The sequence below is a fragment of the Juglans regia genome, chromosome 14, assembly GCF_001411555.2.
Source record: "Juglans regia cultivar Chandler chromosome 14, Walnut 2.0, whole genome shotgun sequence".
Lineage (NCBI taxonomy): Eukaryota > Viridiplantae > Streptophyta > Magnoliopsida > Fagales > Juglandaceae > Juglans > Juglans regia.
In genome coordinates this window covers 19,990,167-20,013,032 of record NC_049914.1, presented here as the reverse complement: position 1 = coordinate 20,013,032, position 22,866 = coordinate 19,990,167, and the positions used below count along the sequence as shown (strand labels likewise).

Genomic DNA, 22,866 nt, shown 5'->3' with positions numbered 1-22,866 from the left:
TGTTCTGTTCAAGTTCTTGGTTTCTCTTCCCATTCTCTTACTCCAACCTGTTTGTAAAGAAAGGAGACATGTCACGGTAAAAGTGGAGGAGGCCCTTCATGCACCTATACCATATGCGTTTCAGATTTGCAAAAACAACTTAACCTGAAGCATCTCCAATGTAAATAAGGGAGCTCTGTGATTTCTTCCGTGTGAATAGCTCTTCAAAATAAAACAACTGAAAGTAGTGATCACAGAGAAACTTAAAATTGTAAAAATGTCAGCTTGAAATCTTGTTGCATTAAATGCGTTTTAAGTTGTCTTCTAAGTTCTAACTCCAGAGTCCAGCCGAAGAGAGGTGTACTCGATACTCTGTTTCATTCTTCGAAACATAAATAGCCAAAAAAAAAGAAAAGTGCAAGCAAATACCATCTGAGCGGAAGCTTATTTACAGAAAAAACATAATCAAAGAATAAATACAGAAATAGTCTTCTCGCTAATTTTATTCACAACTCTAACACGCTCACTTACAATATCCCCTAGATAGAAAATCAGAGATTCCAGCTTTGTTAAGGGTATCTGCCTCGATTAACCAAACAGAGAGAGAGAGAGAGAGAGAGAGAGAGAGAGAACTCCAGATATATACTCTTTCGGAGACCTGCTACTTCTTTTTAGTGGATGCAGAAACTTTGTTGTTTTGATATTTGGTGCCGTTTCTCTTAGCTTTGGATGTAGAGGCCCCTGTAAATGGAGGATGACTTGAGAATATAATTTTTTATTTTTTTTTCATTTTGGATAAGTTAAACAAATAATATAAAGTTGGATGTTAGCATCGGAGTGTATGAGGCTTGTGCAACGCCCCGTATTTTTTTTTTAGTGTATTTTTTTTAATTGAATGATTATTTGTTATTAATTTAAAAATTGAATCTCTTGTATTAAATTTTTAGATTTTAGTGGGTCTATTTTTATGATTTTTATTAATTTGTGAAAATTAAATTTGACATGTTTCATTAATATTAATAATTGTTATGCATTTAAATTAGTTTGTGGGTTTTAAAATTTTTGTATTGTTGGATTTAATTATTTTATTTTACTTAGTCACTGTGTTTAAATTTATTTTTGTTTAAAACTGTTGTGTTGAAATAATTTTTTCGTTAGAATTTTTTGTGATCAAAGTTATGAGGATTGGATCTCATTTTTTTTTCCCTTCATTTTCTCTCTCCTCTTTTATTTTTCTTCTTTTCCTTTCTTTCTTTTTCTTTTTTTTTTCTTCCTGCTTCCTGCTTCCTGCTTCCCGCGCGCCGCAAGCCCCCCTCCCTCTCTCCGTCCGTTTCTCTTCTCCCCCAGCCCGCCTTGCGCCTTCGTCCGGCGACACCGCCCAGCCCATGGCCTTCCCCACCCTCCGGCGACCACCTCCCTCCAATCTCAGCCCCTCTCGCGTCGCCGTTTGCTCGCACGCGCAACACTATACCGCGGTGTTCCTTGTGCTCATGCGCCGCCGTCGCGCCACCATCTCTTCGCCACTTCATCATCAACCTCTTAGCAACCTAATGCACCTATCCTTAGCTCTGATCTGTCACCGATGAAGCCCATCTATCTCCATCTCCGATTTGTGCTTTTTGGCCTTCAACCGCCGCCCACGCCGCCACCCACGGTCAACCACCACCACCACTAGTTTCACCGACATCCCTAGGCCCTACCCTATCATTCTCGGGTCTTCGTTTACACCCGTTCAAAAGTGGGTTTTTGAGACCCACGGCCATAGTGCATTTCGCACTGTTTTGTTGCTGCGTTGCCATTTCTAGCACCTCCGTGATCTTTCAAAAATTATATTATAGCATTGTAAGTATTTTCCAAAGAACTTTTGAGATTTAAATGTATTTTTGCGCTAATTCATATTTACTGTGAATTTGTTGGTTGTGCCGGACTAAGTCCGAGGAGTAAGGGGGTCGATTGGATTGGATGATGAAATTGTTTGTGTGAGATTGGTTTATGCTTTGAAATTTGTTGGCTGTTTCGGGTTTAAATATTGGTGTTTTGAGTTTGACGTTGATCATGGTGGATATTGGTGATTTTTTTAGGAAGTGGTGATATACTTTGGGATTATGAGGGTTTTAAGTTTTGAGAAATTAAGATAGATTATTTTAGAAGCTTAGGCTTAAATATGGAAATCCGTGATTGGTTGAAAACTTACGGAAATTGTGTGATTATTTTTTATAGGTGACGATTTATAGTCGATGCGACATTTTTGAGGAAATTTCTGAAAAGCTAAGTTGTCCAGGTAAGCGGGGTTCATATACTAGTTTTGCATAAATGAAATAAAATGAGGTTGACTTTGAAAATAAACGTGTTTGTTTTTGAAAAGAAATGATCTGAAAACAACCTCAGATGTTTATTCTGCATACGCATAAATCCAATATAAGAGAAAGTGTTTTCTGTCATGACTAGTGTAGACATGAGCTGGTTTTGTGTACTTTGTTTTTGAACTATGTAAAAGAGCGAATAAGAAATTCTAAAAGTTTTGTTATGAACAAATGAGAATATTTTGTTTATGTTTATCTCGAACATGTGAAATGATCTGAAGCTTTTCAGTGTTTTGTTTAGACATGATGTATCATCTGAAAATCTTGGCATAAAGTTCTGATTCTGTATATGTTTGTAATCGGATTTTCGATGAAATTCGTTCTGTTTCTGTTAAGGCCCAGCCACGGGTATAATGGTGGTTTATAACCCTACCATGGGGGTGAAACATGGTATACGGCTCAGCCACAGGTATAATGGTGGTTTATAACCCTACCACGGGGGTGAAATATGGAAAATGGCCCAGCCACGGGTATAATGGTGGTTTATAACCCTACCAAGGGGGTGAAACATGGAAAATGGCCCAGCCACGAGTATAATGGTGGTTTATAACCCTACCACGGGGGTTAAACATGGTATTGTCCCGATATGATATTAAACGATGATATGATTATAATGTTTCAGTTTAGAAATGCCAACGGATCTTCTTTTTGGAATAAGTTTATTTTTCTGGAAATTTCGCTCTAATGTTTTTGTACAAAGTTTTGTTTCTGCATTCTGAAAGTAAATTTTTTGTTCTGCTTATCAAATGTTATAAATGCTCATGTTTACATGCTAGTATATGCTCTCTGCTTGCTGAGTTGTTGATAACTCACCCCTTTAATCTTCATAATATTTCAAATGACATTGATGGTTCAGCTGAGGATCAGTATTAGAGTTTATGGAAAAGATTAGTAGTGAATGGTTATTGGGTACCTCGTGGTATTAGTGTTGATGTTAGAAGTTATTTATATTTCTTAAGTTTGCTTCAATGGATTTAGACGGTTTATGGAGACTTATGTTAATGTTTCATTATTTCTAGTTTGTTATTTGAGACATGAAGAAGAGTTGAATTTTATTTGGGTTGTTGGATTGAAAATTGGATAGATGAGTTTATATGGTTTATTTAATTGAAGTATTTACGTTTGATTTGAGGTTTGGAAAAATATATTTTCTTGAATTTGGAAGTACTCTAGTATTGTTAGAGTTGATTATCAGGTTATATGAGTTAACTCTCCGGACTCTCGGGATCGGGGCGTTACAGCTTATGTAAACAAGCAGATATTTTAGTGGATTATATGTTGATCTTAGGTGATAAGAAGGTGATGTACATGTGTAAATTGGTTGGAAGCATGTGCCAGATAAATTTACAATATGTAATAGATAGTTTGTCCTAAGCATGAGTACACAATGTTTAACTCTCAAGGTTAGCTTAACGTTGTGTAATATGCATGGTTAAGATTTCGAGGAAGTGTCAGTTAGGTTGTACATTGAAGGAAAGAATGTATGTATTGGCTAAGGTTAAGATGTGTAACTTGGTTAGTCTAAGTTATGCATCAAAGTTGATGAATCCGTTGGTAGAGAGAATGATGGAGGCGATTGTGTATCTTAACCTTTAAAGTAAATCAAGGAGATTCACTTTGAAGGATAAGAACGTGAAGTAGGAGGCTATGTGTTTGAAATGTGACCTTAAGTGGGTCACAAGTTACGACCCTAAGATTAAGGAAACGTGATAAAGGAAAATATAAAATATGGACTGGGATGAAAGAGTATATATGTTTGGATGAAGGAAGTCCAAGTCGGAAGTAGTTTATATATTTTCTAAATTTAAGTTATGCACTTGAGGAAATGAATAATGTGAGGTTATGAATGCATGTAGGTTGTCATCTGACATGCACATGAATGGATTGCTTGAAATGAGTACTAACTATATCATGAAGTCTAGGTAAGTATTATGTTCATATTCCTATAAGTTTTCTAAATGATATTAAATAAAAAAAAAAAAAAAATTTCTCTTTATGATGCTTCATGAAATGAAAGGATGGTTTAAGAAAGTATGCTAAGTATAAGTATTTAAGGGTATATGTATGTAAAGTCATTTTTTGGTAGCCCCTATTTATGCACCCAAAGCAATAATTGTATGTATACGAATGGATGTAGTAGCTATTGTCCCTATTTTCATGAAATAAAATGTTGAGGTTTATGCTTGATGCTTTGAAATGATTTTTAAACGATGCGATGAACTGTTATTTAAATGATGCTATGAAAAGATATCTAAATGATGCTATGAAATGATGTTTATGATGATGTTTAAGCTTATGCTTTTAAATGATGTTTGTGAAATGAAATGAATCAATGACTAAAAGGAATGAAAAGGAAATGAATGAATGTTTAAAATATTTGAAAATACATAAACAACCATGACTGAATGAATGAATGATGATACTAATGGACTGGGCATATTGCAATGTTGGGTAAGTAGTATTGGTAATGCACCCAGTGCTACCCCCTGACTAAAAGGTATTCCCAACTTGTGGCCACGGGCGGAATTCAGGTCCAAAAGACCGCTAGCCCCAACATACGGGGCGTAATAGTATGTATCGGCCAGAGGAAAAGTGAAAAGAATAAATGAATGCATGTATGCTTTAGTTTATTTATGATTTAGTTTATTTATGAATGAAAGTACAAAGTGTGAGAAATGTTTCATGAAAGGAAAACCTTTTCAAGGAAAAACCTCAACTTGTAATGTTTTAAATGAAATGAATGCTTATGTAAAGTATGTAGGTGAATGTGAATGCATGATTGAAAACCTATGTTATTAGATTTTGGCTGTATAAAGTAATACTTACTGAATATAGTTTTAAAAAGGTTAGTAATTTCCGTCTCATTTTCTAAAATTACACCACAAGGACAGAAGTTACACTAAATCAATCTCAACTATACTTACACTAGGAGAAAAATAGCCTATTGAGCTAATCAATCTCAACCATACTTACACTAGGAGAAAAGTAGCCTACTGAGCTAATCATATGCAAGAACACTTCTCATATCAAAGAAATTCATTTGGGCTAATCATAAGCATGGGCAATATAAACTCAAAACTACCTAATCTTCTATTTTATCTGATTCTAAAAACTTGAAGACTAACTCCTAAAATTATAACAAATACTAGTGATAAAATAAGCTCATACAATTACATGTAACCACAATACATGTACAAAAAAAATATCCAAATAATAATCTAGGTAATTTATAACATAAAATAAAAATGCCGAGCAAATGTGACAAAATGACCTATTTTATAATATTCATATGGCATGAGTATTTGCTGCATAATTTAAAAGATACAAAATTTAGCAAGTACACCAACAATGACCTCCAACCCAATGGTTGGGTTCATGACTCTAGTTGGTGAGGTCTTGGGTTCAAAAAACCTCAAGCCGTTCTATTTTGAAAAAAAAATATATATACAAGCTTTCAAAACTCAACAGGCCGCACCCTCTGGTGCCCAGCTGCAGGTCAGGCTTTGCCTGCTAGGCTCACGACGTAGTTAACTTGAAGCCTTTCTTTTTAAGCAAAAAGAATTTGGGTTTTGTTCAATAACTGCGGGCCAATCTGAAAACTTAAAAAGCCCAACAAAAATAGAATCCAAAACTGTTTTGAAGCCCGCAGCCTCGTATGGTGTAGCGTCGAGACTTGGAGCACATCCACGTACATGGGTCCATGCTGCTTTGAATGGGTGGTTACAACCACTACTTGTGCACCGACATTGCAGCATGTGTGTTTCCGTAACAACCAATCTCAAAAAGAAAAAAAAAGAAAGTAGACATGGTTACCACGAGAAAGAAGAAAAATATATCACAAAAAATATATTTTCAAAATATCAATAGACAGATGATAAATTAAATGGAGAACAATCGATCAGTTGCTATGCTATCAATGTTAGGAAAGAGAATAGATCAGAGTACAACCGAAGAAATATTATCTCGTTGTCTGATTGTAGATTTAGTGCGATTGTTCCAATAATTTTTTATTTTCGTTGTTGTTCATCCGAATTCATCCTGTTGATGATGGAGTGTGCTATGTGGTAAGACTAGAGCAACACTCACAATATATATAGCCTAAATATCAGGACTGGAGAGAACTCTTTAAGATAGAGATTCTCACTTTGTACATTGAAAGCTATTAGCTCTAAGGGAGGAGAGCTATGTATATAGCCCCTCCAGTTGTAACCCCCGACTGGCCTTAAAGGCCAGCCATCAAAGCTCATGAAATGGCTATTAAGGCACTTCATATCCCTTAGCCGTGGGAAGGTGAAGACGTACCCACTATGGACGCCCCTTTACTACAGTACTAGACCCTCAATTTTGCTCATGCCTTTTAGGTTTAGACACATCATCATGTATGATTAAACGCTTGACCCTTTTTACATCTTTAATATTTTCACTAGACATACATAAAATTAGTGTTGAGTTTATGTTCAAGGATGGCCGAATTTGTGAGCTAGGAGTGAGTTCATGTTATGCATTAATTCAAAACATGACACTCTAATAATTAGACATTATAAGACTTGATTTATGACCATTCAATATTTAAAAGGCTTCAAGATGCTATAGATATATATTCATGACCGAGATCTATAGGCCGGCAAAAATCCATTAGTTTCTCTTTTTACTCGTTAAGTCCTCCTCAATACTCCTACAATCACGCCTTTTCTACTTAAGTTTTAATCTTATGCTTAGGAAGGTCAATACATATCTAACTAAGCTGAAAACCATTATTTTGATCATTCATCATATTGTTACACTTTCTTGGAAGATATATATGCCCCTAATGTCAAGTGGTTTGATTTTTAAGGCTAATATGCCAGATTCAACTCTTCAAAACCCTAACTAGGTATGATCTTGGTCGTACCCTAACGTCTAAATTTCTAAAATTTCCAACATATTAGTACCCATGTTCTAATTTATAGACCCATTTTGTCACCATGGCAAAAGCTCTCTAGTACTCATTGTCAAGCTCTGAGCATATATACGACTATTAACTAATTCCATAAGCTTTTTCTCCTATGTGTGATGATTTAACATTTCGGAATTCTCCAATTGATCTATATTCAATCAAATTCTCTTTTCTAACAGCGATCGTGTATATTTTTATGCTAGGAATGTCACAATTATCATGATGTTACTTTTATATGTATAATATTTATGAAACAAAATATTCCAAGATATTATAAGATTAATATGTTAGAAATGTGACCAGGCTTATATGGTTATTTACCCTAGCCTAGCTTGTTATCAGACCCATGATCTAGATCTCAATTTCACTACTGAAGACATGGTACTTTCTAAATACAATATGCTAAATTTGAGATTCAGATGATCATCATCTAGATCAGTTTTTAGTCTAAAATACTAGAAAAACGAAAGACAGTACATGATAATATATATATAAGCTTTACATTATTCATATATACATAGCTAACCGAGTCATGAGTTTTTCAAACAGCATATATATATATATATATATATGAAACACTCAATAAATAAATATATATATATATATATTATAGAACTCACTTCATATAATATTCATAATATAAGTAGTTTCTCTTGTTTGTGGAATAATAATAATTGACCATATTTGGTTAACTAAAGTTCTCTCAAAATTTTGGAAATTTCTTAACTACTTCAACCCAACAACCATTCAACTACTGATCATAATTAAAAAACGTGCATGGAATTAGTCTAGCTACTTCATAGACTCGGTTGAGATATTGGTCCAATTTCTTGTCCAAATTAGAAATTCCAGGTCCACATCATGATATATCTGCCTATCTCTTTCAACTTAATGTAATTAAATGAAGGTCAAAACAAAAACAAAAAAAGTCTCCGAGCCGTCATTCTTTAACTCATTCTTCCAGTCAGTAAATTTTTAAGTCCATCAAAATTCCAAGTCCAATTGGAAAATGAGAGAATTATATATTATTTTTTTAATAAAGAGAAAAGATATTTACAATCATGAATTGCGTAACCGCCGCGTAATCGCTTTGAAAAAAATGAATAAAACATGAGACTCACATGAAAAAAATTAATTTTTTAATAGTAGACTTCACTTTTTTTCAAAACAATTATGCAGCGGTTACGCACTTCACGATTGTATGTAGATTACTCTTTAATAAAATAATTGATACCGAGAGTACTAGAGGAAACGAGGCATATATAAAATAACGATAAATTGCATGGCCGAAGGTCAAGATCAGTACTACGTCATAACATAAAATCCGGATTCAAGTCATATATATATATATATATATATATATATATATATATAAAGTAATTAAGCGATCTATTGTATTGAAATAATTATTTTTATTTATATTTTAAAATAACATAACCAACAGGAGTAGATCAGGAAAAAAAAGGTAAGAAACTACGACAAATTGCATTGTCCAAGGTCAAGAGTGGTACGTACGTGCATGACGTACATGAGCCTTTCCTTTCCCTGTCTTATTTGAACCGGCCGAAAGAAAAATAATCATCAGTTGTCAACTTTAAGCAACAAAGTAAAATTATTATTTGCAGAAGGCTTACGGCCTTATTTTTCTTTGTTTCACCAAACTCTACGTTTTTAAGATATTGGTCTAAAATTACAATTTTAACAATAAAAATAATATAAATATAAATATATAAAAAAATACTTATTAACATTACAACTTAATAATAATAAAATTTTAATTTTAAAATAAATTTAAAACGAGTTAATTTCGTATTAAACAGATTGATCCATTAATATTGATCAATTTATAAGTTGTGTCTTAATGAGTCAATCCGTTTTAAACCTAACCCGTAAATATCAAATCCAAGTCTATTAATTTCCTATCATATTCAGTGCTGAGTTCACAAATTACATCACATATTGCCACCCCTATTTAGTGCCTTATTTTTCTTTGTTTCACCAAACTCTACGTTCTCATGCTTCTGATGTCCGGATATACAGCCACCAGTGTCTGAAATGGATTTCAAGAATAATTATAGAAGAATTCTAAAAAGCCCACACGTCAATCACGTGACTAAGCACTGTTTGTTGGTCAAAAAGAATCAATAATTAACCAAATTGACATCAGTAAATGTAAGAAAAATGTGATTTATCCATTTTCTTGATCATTAGTCAATAAGTTGGTGCTAAATTTGATTGATTTTTTTTAATCTATTGTGGACGTGTGGTCGAATATCGAATATTTCATAATATATATTATAGTTGATTTCATGATTTAGTAAATAATAAAATGATTTAATAATTCTGAAAAATATAATAAACCTACCAACAAATCAAAGGCAGCACGAGGTATAAGCAGTTTTTTTTTTGTTTTTTTTCAAAGAGCTGGGGTAGCCACACATCTAGTGACCCATTCTCAAGTTTATTGATATACCCACATTTATGAAGGAGAAAAACCGTGGTAACAAGCCGGACACTTAGAATTTACAATAAAAAATAACCATCCAAGGCATCATAAGACCAAAACTATAACCCAACGTATAAACTAAATAAATAAATCCAAACCATCTAGACAAGCCTACTGTAAATAAAACTGCAACAAACCAAAAATTAGAATCAAAGATTAGAAAGACCAATCTTGTCCATCCTAACAATGCCTCTCAAATGTCGTGGAAAACCATCTCCTTCTGCATATCTACAAGTCAATCTAGCTTCTCCTTACCAAGCTAAAAAATCCGCAACTTGGTTAACTTCCCTATAAATATGTTTAATAGAGAAAAGTATCCCTTGAAGTTCCTTATTCACCGCTTCCCAAAATTCCTAAAGATACCACACCGTACAGTTACCAGAATTGATCCAATCAACTATTACTTTGGAATCACATTCAATTTCCACATTAATGAAACCCATTTCTTTACATAACTTCACTCCCTCAAGTAAGGCCCGAAGTTTGGCCTCATTGTTAGTACCCTGACCATAAAAACCAGAAAAAAACACATTTTACATCACCATGGCCATCTCGGATGACACCTCCTCCCCCACAAGACCCCAGATTACCCCTACAACTCTCGTTAACATTCAGCTTTACCCTATGAAGACTGGGTTTACTCCACCGTACAATACGTGGTCTACGGTTGTGCGTATGCACCATAGGTATATCCAAAAAACCAAGAACCTGTGCATCACTAGCCGAAAAAGACATGTTCTGCCATCAACATCCGGAGCCAATAGACAACAAGACACCTTCAACAGACTCCAAGAGGCCTTCCATGCGCGCCTTGCACCTGCGTTGCCAGAGTCTATACATAATAATCGTGGGTAATAAACCAATCAGTAGCCCCTTTTGAGACGACTTCTTTGCTATTGAAAACCAAGTGGAAACCCGCCCCCACTAGGTACTTGCAGTCATCACGGGCATCCCTATTACCATTTCTGCATGAGCCCAGACTTGAGACGCAAACTCACACGAGCACAACACATGTGCCAAAGTCTCACATTTCCGATTCGCGCAACAATCACATCTAGATGCCAAATTGATACCATATTTGAGAACTTTATCATCCAAAGGAAGACAATTAAACCTCGCCATCCACATACATAAGGATATTTTTTTTGGTAAGTGCTTATGCCAGATCCACCCCATTTCAGGAAACTTTGAATGTTTTAGTCGAATGATATCCCATGCACTAGCTGTAGAGAAAACACCATCCGAAGTTGGCTTCCAAATGAGAATATCCGTCCATTCTCTCTGTGCAGGTAAACTACATAAAATCTCCACCATAGTCTCCACTCCAACCAACTCCTTTAACTGCTCTAAGGCCCAGCCATTCACATTCCAACACTCTTGTATTTTAAGGAGAGGATTAGCAATTACTGACTCATGTAAACAGAGTGGCCCTGAATCAAGCCATTTATCAAACTGAAAGGACACCTTCCCTTCTCTCACTCTCCAACTAATATTATCACAAACATCCAGCATTACTCTCATTACCGACCTCCAGAATCTCGAACAAGCTAGTGAATTTTTTGCAAGCAATAAATGACCATGTTTCACATACTTCGCTTTGAAAAAGCGAGTCCAGAGATTATCCACAGCCAACAAACGCTACGCAAATTTCATATGCAAAGATCGTTGCACATCCCCAAACTCTCTAAGACCCAAACCCCCTTCCACAATCGGAACACACATTTTGTTCCAAGAGAACCATTTCTTCCTAGCCTTACCATCCACATCTCCCCCCAAAAAAAGTATATAATATTGCATTTATTTTCCTCAACGTGACCCTTGGCACATCAAGCACCGCTAACAAATGCGTTGCCATACACGAGATAACATGCTTTAAAAGAACTAACCGACCCCTTGAGAAAACAACTTAAATTTCCACCTTGCCATCTTATTACTAATTTTTTGTATAAGAGGCTCAAGTGTTTTGGCATTAAGGCGACCAGAGACTAGAGGAACCCCTAGATATGTCACAGAAAAATTCCCTTCGACAAAATCGGAACACCTCAACAAAGCACGCCGACGCGCCAAATTAATATGCTTGAAAAAATCAATAGCAGATTTTTCCATACTAATTTGTTGCCCAGACCAAATTTCATACAGCTCCAAAGTTCTCAACAAAATCTGAAATGACCGTATATCACCATTTGAAAAAAATCAGTAATCATCAGTATAGAGTAAATGAGAAATCAAAGGTGCTCCAATCGGATGATAAAACTTACCAATGCTTCCTTCCATAAATTTCTAATTCAAAAGACGAGAGATGATTTCTTCCATAATAATAAAAATGTAAGGCGAAAGAGGATCTCCTTGTTGCAGGTCTCTAGTAAGTTGAAAAAAACCTTTATAAGTACCATTCAACATAATAGAATACCACGGGGACTGAATGCATTCCGCAATCAGCCTGCAAAATTGACCATTAAAACCAAAACCAGCAAGAACCTCCAACAGAAATGGCCAATGGACTCTATCATAAGCCTTCGCCATGTCAATCTTCACCATAATATTCTTGCCATTATTTTTCCTATGCATTGAATGAACCATCTCCAGGCCAAGCGTAATATTTTCAAAAATACTACGCCTCAGAATAAAAGCTCCCTACTCCTATGAAAACAGCTTAGGCAACCAATTTGTCAATCTTTGAACCAAAATCTTAGGAAAATTTTTATAGGCCATCGAACACAGACTGATGGGTTGAAACTTGTCAAAACTTATTGGGTCTGGCACTTTTGGAATCAAAACAATGTAAGAAGAGTGAAATTACCCAAGTACCCCTGTAATGCAGTGAAAGTATCTACCAATTCACTCAACAAATTGGTTAGTGTTCAAGCATGCAATTAATTTAATAATTAAACAATAACATAAAATAAATAAATTGCATAACACTAAAATTGGTATCGACGAGAAACCCTTTAAAGAACTCCTTAAAGGTAAAACTCTACGAGGCAGCCAAACCCATGAAAGTCAATCTTATTATTTGAAAATCAATTATAAGTACTCATCAATTACAAAACCTTTGCAACTTGACTCTCTTACTTGTCCAAACAAATGACCCGTTTGTCTTCTACCGCAGTAGCAGCCAGAACCTCCGACGATTTTCAAATATTACGTTTCCTCCTAGAACTCTAGGGGCTGATGTCCAATTACACGATCCTCCACGCTCGAAGCATGATCACACTCAATGAGAGATCACAAATATGAAAATTCACTAAGGAATTTTCTCACCAAACATGCACTAGAAAGTGCTCTAGAAAATATGTAGATCTGAATCACTGATGATCTTGACTAGTAGAATCCTTTAAATAAATTATCTGGAAAGAGTTCCAGTTTCTGTAGGATTATGCTAACGGATAGAATCTGTCGCGAAGACGTCTCCTGACGGATTGCTAACATGTCGCGATAACTCTTCTTTGTAGTAATTGATTTCTGTTCAGCTTCTTTTCTGGATAACGTCTAAATAGTTCAAAATTCTTTCTGCTTGATATCTTCTTTTTGAATCTTCTATCTAGATCACTTGATATCTCCTATCTTTTCGAACATTCAATCTTGATTAAAAGTCTTTTGAACTATTATCTATTTAACCTCTTATCTTAGAATTTAAATATTCATAGATAAAGATAAAGATAAATCTTTATCTATTAATCTATTTATCTTTGAATTTAAATATTCGTAGATAAAGATAAAAACAAATTACATTCATCCAATAATTCAAATAGGTTCTAGTCATCTAATCCTAGCCAACAAACTTTTACATCAACAATCTCCCCCTTTGGCAGATTTGTGACAAAACCAACTTGATGAATGTAATATAAAACCTGTCAACAACACAAACAGTAGACTAAGAGACTGAGTAGAGATTCTGGGCAAAAAATAAAGACATAGAACAATGACTAAGATTAAATTTCACAAGATTTAAAATCTAAGCATGTTCTAGTCTTGGAGTTGAATTATATCCATATTTTAGTTCTCCCCCTCAATATTAAACTTTATTAATCAGAACAATAAAAATTCATTCAACTCCCCCACAACAACACATTTACTCAAACTCCCCCTAAAACTCACAATACGAATTTTATAATACCCGAAAGTAAATCAATCTTCCAATATATCTCCCCCTTTGTGTCACTAATCTAACAAGACTCATAACTCTAATGTGTCTCAACTTTTTATGCATTAAATGCATATGATGTATGAGCATGAATGCAAGTAAAATCATGACAAAATGAATGGAGTAGTTTGGTTGAGACATAAATACAAAATATATTTTATATTTTCACCATTTTATTTATTTTATATAAACCAAAAAAAAAAAAAAAATTAACAAAATCTTTATTTTTATATATAAGCAAAGGGGCAAGTAACATGCCTAGATGCATCTTAGTTCAAACATAGTGTCACTCACAAAAAAAAATTCAATAGAGTACACCCTCTTACTCGCAACAATCACCATGGATGTTCACACCTCATAAGATCATTAATATCAAAGTTCATGTGAGTGTGTGAGTAAGCAAATTTATACAGAAAATTAACTCTTTATTTCTTTTTCTCTTCAATATATTTTTGATAAATTTAGTCATGAGTATTTTCTTCTTATAGAAGCTCCCAAGAGATTGTCACTCACCTCAAAAGTCAAACTTTATGCTAGGGTCTAGATACATGAGTATCTCCTCCAAACACTAGTTTGCACAACCCCTTTCATGTCCATTTTTGTTGCTCATCTTTTTCCACAATGATTTGAGTCACGATTCTTTCTATAAGAACTTAAGGGATAGATCCGTGTATGGTGTTTGTCTTTTTTCTATAACACCTACTTTTTCTATATGGATCAACTATTTGTGTTTGGCAAGGGAAGATCTTTTTATTATTGTACTAGGTTTAACTAGCATTAGTCAATTCAAGGCATGAACTCCCTCTATGGTGAGCATCTCAATAATAAATATGGAACTTAATGATAAGGTGCAAACACATAAGTTTCTCATAGTGCTTTGTACATGAACTTTGTTAAGATGACCCAAAGGGTTAGTATTCATAAAGTGAACTGCACAAAGTAGAGAGATGTATAAGTTTAAAAATTTATTTTGTGAGAACACGTGTTCAAAACTTTGACATATCAAGCATGCATTTTCCAAAGAAAAAAATAGAAACAAACCAGAAAAATTTTTCTATTCTTTTTTTTATTTATTTAAAAACTGAAAACAGAAACATAAATTAAAAACAGAAAAATAAAATGTATGTCCTAGACTAATAAAATGAAATGCAAGGAATGCAAGAACATGCAAGTGGTCATATCAATTAATGTGACACGACATCTTCTTTGACCACCCACTTTGCTTTAAATTTTGGCCTATTATTTTCATCAACACCACTTTGTATGATCTTTTCTTTATTGTGAAAGCAAAATTCTGCTAGTTTACCAAGATTTAGAGCTATGAAGGTGATTTGTTGACTCATCTCATCAACTTTATTTTTTAGAGTCTTTCCCCTATTTTTTAGCTTTCTTTCACCTCAATTTTTTTTTCACTTTATTCAAGTTAAAGTAATATGACCTTCTGTGGCCAAGAATACCACAATGATGACAAGTAGGAATAAACTTACATTTGGACTTACCTTGGTTGGGCCTCTTTGTTATTGATCTATTGTGTGAGGCTCTTGGAACATGAGTTTTAGATACGGCTTTGTTTGAAGCTTCCTCATTTTGACTTCCTTTAATAAAAATGATACATTTTGATGAAGTGGTAGCGGATGAGGATCATTTAAGTTCCATACCTTGGGAAGTTGTATACCCCAAACCCGTACGATCACAATTGGATCTTTGAAAACTCAATACCTCTTCTAATTTCTGTGTTGTTGTTTTTTGCTTGCACTCCTGAAACTTTTCCAATTCTTTTTCAAGTGCAGCCTTTTGATATTTTAATATTGATACTTCAATACCAGAAATTTTGAATGCCTCAGAGAGATTGTTTTTCTCATTCTCCACAGTAGTAAATTTATTGTACAGCTTCTTGTTGAGTTTCTTTAATTTGACCAATTCTTCACACACATCATTGTATGCTTCCTGTAAACTTAGTTGTTGGTCAGCATCAACAAGTGATACATTCGAATCACTGAAATTACAACCACTTTCAGATTTGTTAGTGCAATCTCAGGAAAATCATTCACAATAGAAGAAAAATTCATACAAGATTTTTCATCATCAAATGATGAGCTTGAACTTTCAGAATCTGAACTATCACTAAATGTGATATTTAATGCTTTTCCTTTAATTTTCTTGAAATTTGGACATTCAATTCTTATGTGGTCATAACTAGAACATTCATAGCACTTTACTTTATCATTATTATCAAATTTTTCTTTATTCCAATTTTCAGAATAATTTTTCTTTGCAAAAAGTTCTTTATCTCGTTTTTGTTTTCCACTAGCTTTCTTGTTAAACAAAAATTTTCTGAATTTCCTTGCAATGAGATCTATATCCACATTATTAAAATTTTCTTCATCAGAAAATAATCCTGATAATCTTTTATTGTTTTTAAAACAATGGACTTACCTTTTCTTATTTGAGGAAGTGAGGATTCATACGTTTGTAAGGAATCGACCAGCTCTTCAACCCTTATTGCATCCAAATCCTTACTTTCTCATTGGCAGTAACCTTAGGCCAAAATCTTTCTGGTAGAGACCTCAAAATCTTTCTCAAGACCCTTGAATTTTCCACCTTCTCACCGTGATTAAAACTGAAATTAACAATATCGTTAAGCTTAACATAAAAATCATTAAAACTTTCATCTTCCAGTATCTTGATCTCTTAAAATTTTGAAGTAAGCAATTGTAATTTTGAGTTTTTCACAATTTTTGCTCCTTCGTGTGTAACCTCCAAGATGTCCCATGCTTTTTTAGCAATCTCACACATGGAGATTCTCTTAAATTCTTCCGGAGATACAGCCATGAATATAACATTCAGTCCCTTGCTATTCCAATTACAGTTGCTGATCTCATCTTTTGTCCAAGCATCAATACTTGTTGCTGGTTTAGTCCATCATTTTTCAACGGAATACCACACTCGTTCATCCAACGATTTAAGAAAAGCCCTCTTACGAACTTTCCAATATGCATAGTTTTTCCCATCAAAGTGTGGCAGGACATGTAGCGACATAGTCAAAAGGGGAACGGATCACACTCGAATGAGTGAACCACTCTCTGATGTTAATTGAAGTTACCCAAGTACCCCTGTAATGCAGCAGAAATATCTACTAATTCACTTAACAAATTGGTTAGTATTCAAGCATGCAATTAATTTAATAATTAAACAATAATATAAAATAAATAAATTGCATAACACTAAGATTGTTATCGAAGGGAAACCTTTTAAAGAACTCTTCAAAGGTAAAATTCTACGGGGTAGCCAAACCTAGGAAAGTCAATCTTATTATTTGAAAATGAATTACAAGTATTCATCAATTACAAAACCTTTGCAACTTGACTCTCTTACTTTCCCAGACAAACAACGCGTTTGTTTTCTATCGCAGTAGCAGCCAGAACCTCTGGTGATTTTCAAATATTGTCTTTCCTCCTAGAACTCTAGGGGCTGAAGTCCAATCACACGATCCTCCACGCTCGAAGCATGATCACACTCAAAGAGAGATCACAAATATGAAAATTTACTAAGGAATTTTCTCACCAAACAATGCACTAGAAAGTGCTCTAGAAAATATGTAGATCTAAATCACTAACGATCTTAACCAGTAGAATTCTTTAAATAAATTATCTGGAAAGAGTTCCAGTTTTAGTAGGATTCTGCTGACGGATAGAATCTGTCGTAAAAACGTATCCTGATGGATTACTGACATGTCGCGATAACTCTTCTCTGCAGTAATTGATTTCTGTTCAGCTTCTGTTCTGGATAACTTCTTTGATAGTTTGAAATTCTTTCTGCTTGATATCTTCTTTTTGAATCTTTTATCCAGATCACTTGATATCTCCTATCTTTCCGAACATTTAATCTTGATCAAAAGTCTTTTGAACTTTTATCTATTAGCCACTTATCTTAGAATTCAAATATTCATAGATAAAGATAAAGAAAAATCTTTATCTTTTAATCTATTTATCTTTGAATTTAAATATTCATAGATAAAGATAAAAACAAATTACATTCATCCAATAATTCAAATAGGTCATAGTCATCTAATACTAGCCAACAAACTTTTACATCAACAAAGAGAAATAAAATCTTGGCAAAGAAGCCCCATTAAAAAAGTCTCTCGTTGCTTCCACCACATCATCCTTCACTATCTCCCAACAAGCCATATAGAAACCAGACCCAAAGCCATCCGGACCCGGCGAACTGTGTTTTGGAATAGAAAACACTATTGCCCGAACCTCCTCAACTGAAGGGGCATCACAAAGCCATTTATTGTCCTCTTCTGAAATCAAAGGTTATACTAAATCTGCTAACTCTGCCTGATACACATTCGGTGTCAAGTTTAAAAATCTTTTTAAGTAGTCTAGAGCCCCCTAATGAATCTCCTCCGGTGTTGCTAATGTTGTCCCATCTGCAAGATGCATGGACGATACAACAGAGGCCTTCCATCTTTGGTTAACAGAGGCATGAAAAAACCTGGAATTTTGCTCCCCTTCTTGAAGCCATTTGTGCTTTGCTTTTTTTGCCCATCTACTTTCTTCCCTAGCCTCCCGCTCAGCTAATTCCATCTTAGTCAATAGGAATTCTGCTTCCACTTTTGGCTCCCTTGCTTCTTGTAGCTGAAAATCCAGAAACTCCATTTTTTCCTTCTGTGCCTTGATAGTTAGATCAACCCTGTCAAAAATATTTTTATTCCATGTTTTCAATGCAACTTTAAGCTTCTTCAGTTTAGCTGCCAGCCTCAATAGACCATGACTACATTCTGGTTGCACCCAAACATCCTCTACAAATTTAAAAAAAGACTCATGCAAGCACCACATATTTTGAAACTGAAAAGGAGATGGCCCATACGACGATCTCGGCAAACTCAGATGCACCACCATAGGGCAATGATCAAACAACTTCCTTGTTAAATATTCCATAAAAGCCGACCCAAAAGTAGTAGAGAAATTAATATTTACTAAGGCTCTATCTAGACGTGCCCAGCTTCTTGAAGATCCCACATTACCATTACACCACGACATAATTCGGCCCTGAGAGCGCATCTCCATAAGTCCACAAGTATCCACATAGCCATTAAATTTTGACATTGCCAGTAATGACCTTGGGTTGGCCCCAATCTGTTCAGAGTCCGAACGAATTGTGTTGAAGTCACCGACCACCAACCATGGAGACTCATTAACCTGAACATTTTCGAGCTCCTCCCATAGCCTTATGTGCTCTAGCTGAGTGCATTTTGCATAGACAAAGGTCACCATAATACGATAAGAAGCTAAACTCAGCCAACCCGAAACCGCTTGGTTTGAGATGTGCACTAGTCCAAAATCATATATATCCTTCCAGAAAATCCAAAATTTCCTCCCCGAAGATTCATTACAGCAAAACCTAGGAAACCCTAAGTACGAAGCCAAACGAGACATTCTCGCAACATCCTGGAATGGTTCAAAAATTCCCACAATACGCACCCTGTGTTTTTTGAGTAGACTCTTAAGGAGCTTCCGAGATGTACCCAAGCCCCTAAGGTTCCACACCAAAATTGTATGAATCATAAATTAAATTTAGTGGTGTGAGTAGCAACCCGCTATGATTGTTGAACCCCTTGCACACACTGGACCTTACTTACTAGTTTAGTAGTATTATTCTTCGGGTCAGACTCATAAGCTTTTTCTTTTATCAATATCCCCACATTTTCATCCTCTGCCCTATCCGACGTATAGTCCCTGAGTTCTTCACAAGGTACACCTCGTTCTGAGTTCCCACCATGACTCTCCATCTCCAACACCTCCGAAACCACATTGCACTATCCACCCTCAATCCCACCCTCAGCAGAAGAACCTTGTGGTAACAATTCAATCAATTCCGGTTCTAATGAATGTGGAGCACTCTGCTGAATCAAAATACCACATTGAGCCACTCTCGGAACAACTTCTTCAATCTCCTCACAATCCTCCTCATCCTCCATTTCATTTTCCTACACTGCTTTAAGAGCCAAATCCTCCACAGTCTTCCCTTCCTTCGCTATACCTTCAACAGATGATGAGGGACCATCCTGTACTGTCCTATCACTCCCTCAACCATTTATTTTCCAGATATCGCACCCTCCCCTTCCTTCACTGTATTTTCAACATTCTTTTTTTTCTCCTACCAAATTCGCTTTGGTGGTTGTTTAGCAATCTGATCCCCTTGAGAACTCTGGACATCGACCTTACATACCACTAATGTGTGCCCCTGTCTATGACACTTGAAGTAATAGAATCCATGTTTATCATATTTCACTTTCTGCCAAATCTTCTTCGTTGCAGACATCATAATAGGAAACCCGTCCACCGGTTCCTCCGTTAAATCCACCTCTACACACATTCGTGCTCCAAATGCTCTAGTTTTATTGAGAGTGGCATTATCAGTTCCCAAATAACGGCCAAAATGAGTCGCTAGAATTTGTAAACAATCCATACGATACAGATGAAGTGGCAGCCCTGGCAGAAAGATACACTAAGGCGCTAGGGGAGATTCCTTCTACAAATCAAAATCTTTGGTCGATCTAAACAATCGAAAACTCGAGCCACACATAATACGTCCTTCACGAGCCCAAACATGCAGGAAATCACGATCACATTGCAACTAAACAAGGACATGCAAATCATCCATAAAATTAACAGTCGGGATCTCACTTAATCCCCAAGCTTTCGCAACATTAGAACGTATAGCATCAATGGATGGTCGAGAACGAGAGAATTTCAGAACTAGGGCATATTTGAAATCATCCACAACCTTCGACATCTCAACCTCAGAATAAAAACCCCTGTTCACCATCAACCTCCACCAGATATCTCGTTGGAATCTTAAACGTAAACTGTCCCGTTCCGTTAACAGCTAGTGCAAACATTTTGATGTTTAGAGCCGTCATTACAACCTCTGCCGCAGGAGGGGGGGGGGGGGAAGCCTCCATGGCTAACCCTAGCAAAACCAACGTAAGTTGGCCAAAATTGGTAATTCTGTGAAACACAGACTAACCAAAACTGACACCAGAAAAATCGCCAAAATTGCCTTAGAGAGAAAACAACCAAAAAACGCACTTCTTATTGAGGGATAAGCAGCTTAGGTGGCTTAATAAAGAAAAAAAAAGCGGCTTAATATATGTATATTATCAAAAACCTTTGCTACCTAGAAAAGGAAAAGAAAAACGCTTTACTTTGACACAAACGACATTTAGAGAAACCAACAACAAATTGAAAATATTAAAACCTACATCATTTTACTTTTTAGACCAACGGGATTAAAAATGAAGCATACAACATTTGACTTTTAGATCAGTTTAAAATCTATACTCCTTATAAAGGCTATAGTGATATGTTCTTCTAACCCTCCCATGCCATGTCAAAGTACTACTACACCAACTATTAGGTCTCATTTGGATAGTCAGATGAGATGTGATGATTTTATATAAAAATTAAAAGTTGAATAAAATATGATTTTTTAATATTATTATTATTTTAGAATTTGAAATTCGTTGAATTGTTTATTATATTTTGTATAAAAATTTGAAAACATTAATGAGATGAGATGAAATGAAACTGTTTCTGTATCCAAACGGAGCCTCATTAGATTCTGTTACGTCATATGTACTACCACATTAAGGATAAGGTATCAACAAATGGGTAATTTGCAATTTATATTTCAAATTGGTAGTTAAATAATAACTTTTGTAGTTTCGTGGTCGTATTGCAACATAGTTGGTATTTGAGGGAGTGAAGTGTGATTTTTCCTTATTATTTTCTTTATTTGAAGTTTTATATCATTTTCATTGTAATTGTATTTATTTTTTGTGTATATATATTCTTTTTGCCTTAAACATGACTGATATGATTTTTTACTATAATATATTTTTATTTATTTATTTTACTTTTTTGTTACTATAATAGATCAAATATAAGGTCAAATCCTAATAACTTAACGACCAATCACTTTAAGTGAGCTAGAATAATAGCTACTATGTTCAAAATATAAAGACAAAAGTGAATTTCATGTTTTTTTTTTCTTTTTTGTAGATTATTGTGTTCATAGTCTAGCACTAGGCGATTACTGCATACTTGACTAGTTCTCTTAAGATTAGGTAGCACAAATTAAGAAGAGGCAGAAAGTTCAAATGAATTGGAGATCAAAAGGGAGTTTTGGAAAAGGATATGGAGCTTAAAGCTGCCAACAATGTAAAAGGTTTTGCTTGGGGAGCTTGCAATGAGAATCTGTTAAACTTTTTTCTGTTGGTAGACCTACATAGATCATAATATATCATATATTGAAGGGGGACTCTTTTATCATTATCAACTACATTAATACATGCTCAACCATAATGTCTCGATAAACCATTCATCGAGGAGATTGGAGTTTTGATTATAACATTCAAATAAAACAAGGTGTCACACACCTCATCTCCTAGGGATTAAGAATAATGTCAGTTTTAGAAATCAAGGATAATGCTACTAACCCTTCAAGGCATTTACTTTGAAGTCACGTGTAACGCCCCGGTCCCGGATGGGTCGGAGAGTTACTACCAGTCACCCAAACTCATGTCTCAATCATATAATTATAGACTCTAAAATTTTCAATGACACATACCACTCACTATTTCAAATCAACTACTCCAATATGAATAATCTAAAACACTACAAAATCTCAAAATAAACCCCAACCTTCCAAAATACCCAATCGACAAAGCAAAAATAAAACTATTAAATAAAATGCTCAGATAACCAAAGTACCATTTTTGTACTAATTCCACTATACTCACGTAGCCTTATACAAGATTACTAGTATTGATCCCCAGTTGTACCATCAAAATATATGAAAAAAAGTAATGGAGATAAGGGGTGAGTTATCAACAACTCAGTAAGCAGAGAATAGATACTAGTATGTA

The 22,866-nt window shown here is 34.9% G+C and overlaps 1 protein-coding gene across 1 annotated transcript; it reads right to left on the bottom strand.

Annotated features, from left to right (window-relative positions):
- Positions 1–18,325: 18,325 nt before the first annotated feature.
- On the bottom strand, positions 18,326–19,725 carry LOC108980601. Its single transcript, XM_018951577.2, has 2 exons — positions 19,576–19,725; positions 18,326–19,384 (listed from the first exon to the last, which is right to left on the bottom strand). Exons 1-2 carry the CDS (start codon positions 19,723–19,725, stop codon positions 18,326–18,328), a joined length of 1,209 nt encoding a protein of 402 aa, XP_018807122.2.
- Positions 19,726–22,866: the final 3,141 nt, after the last annotated feature.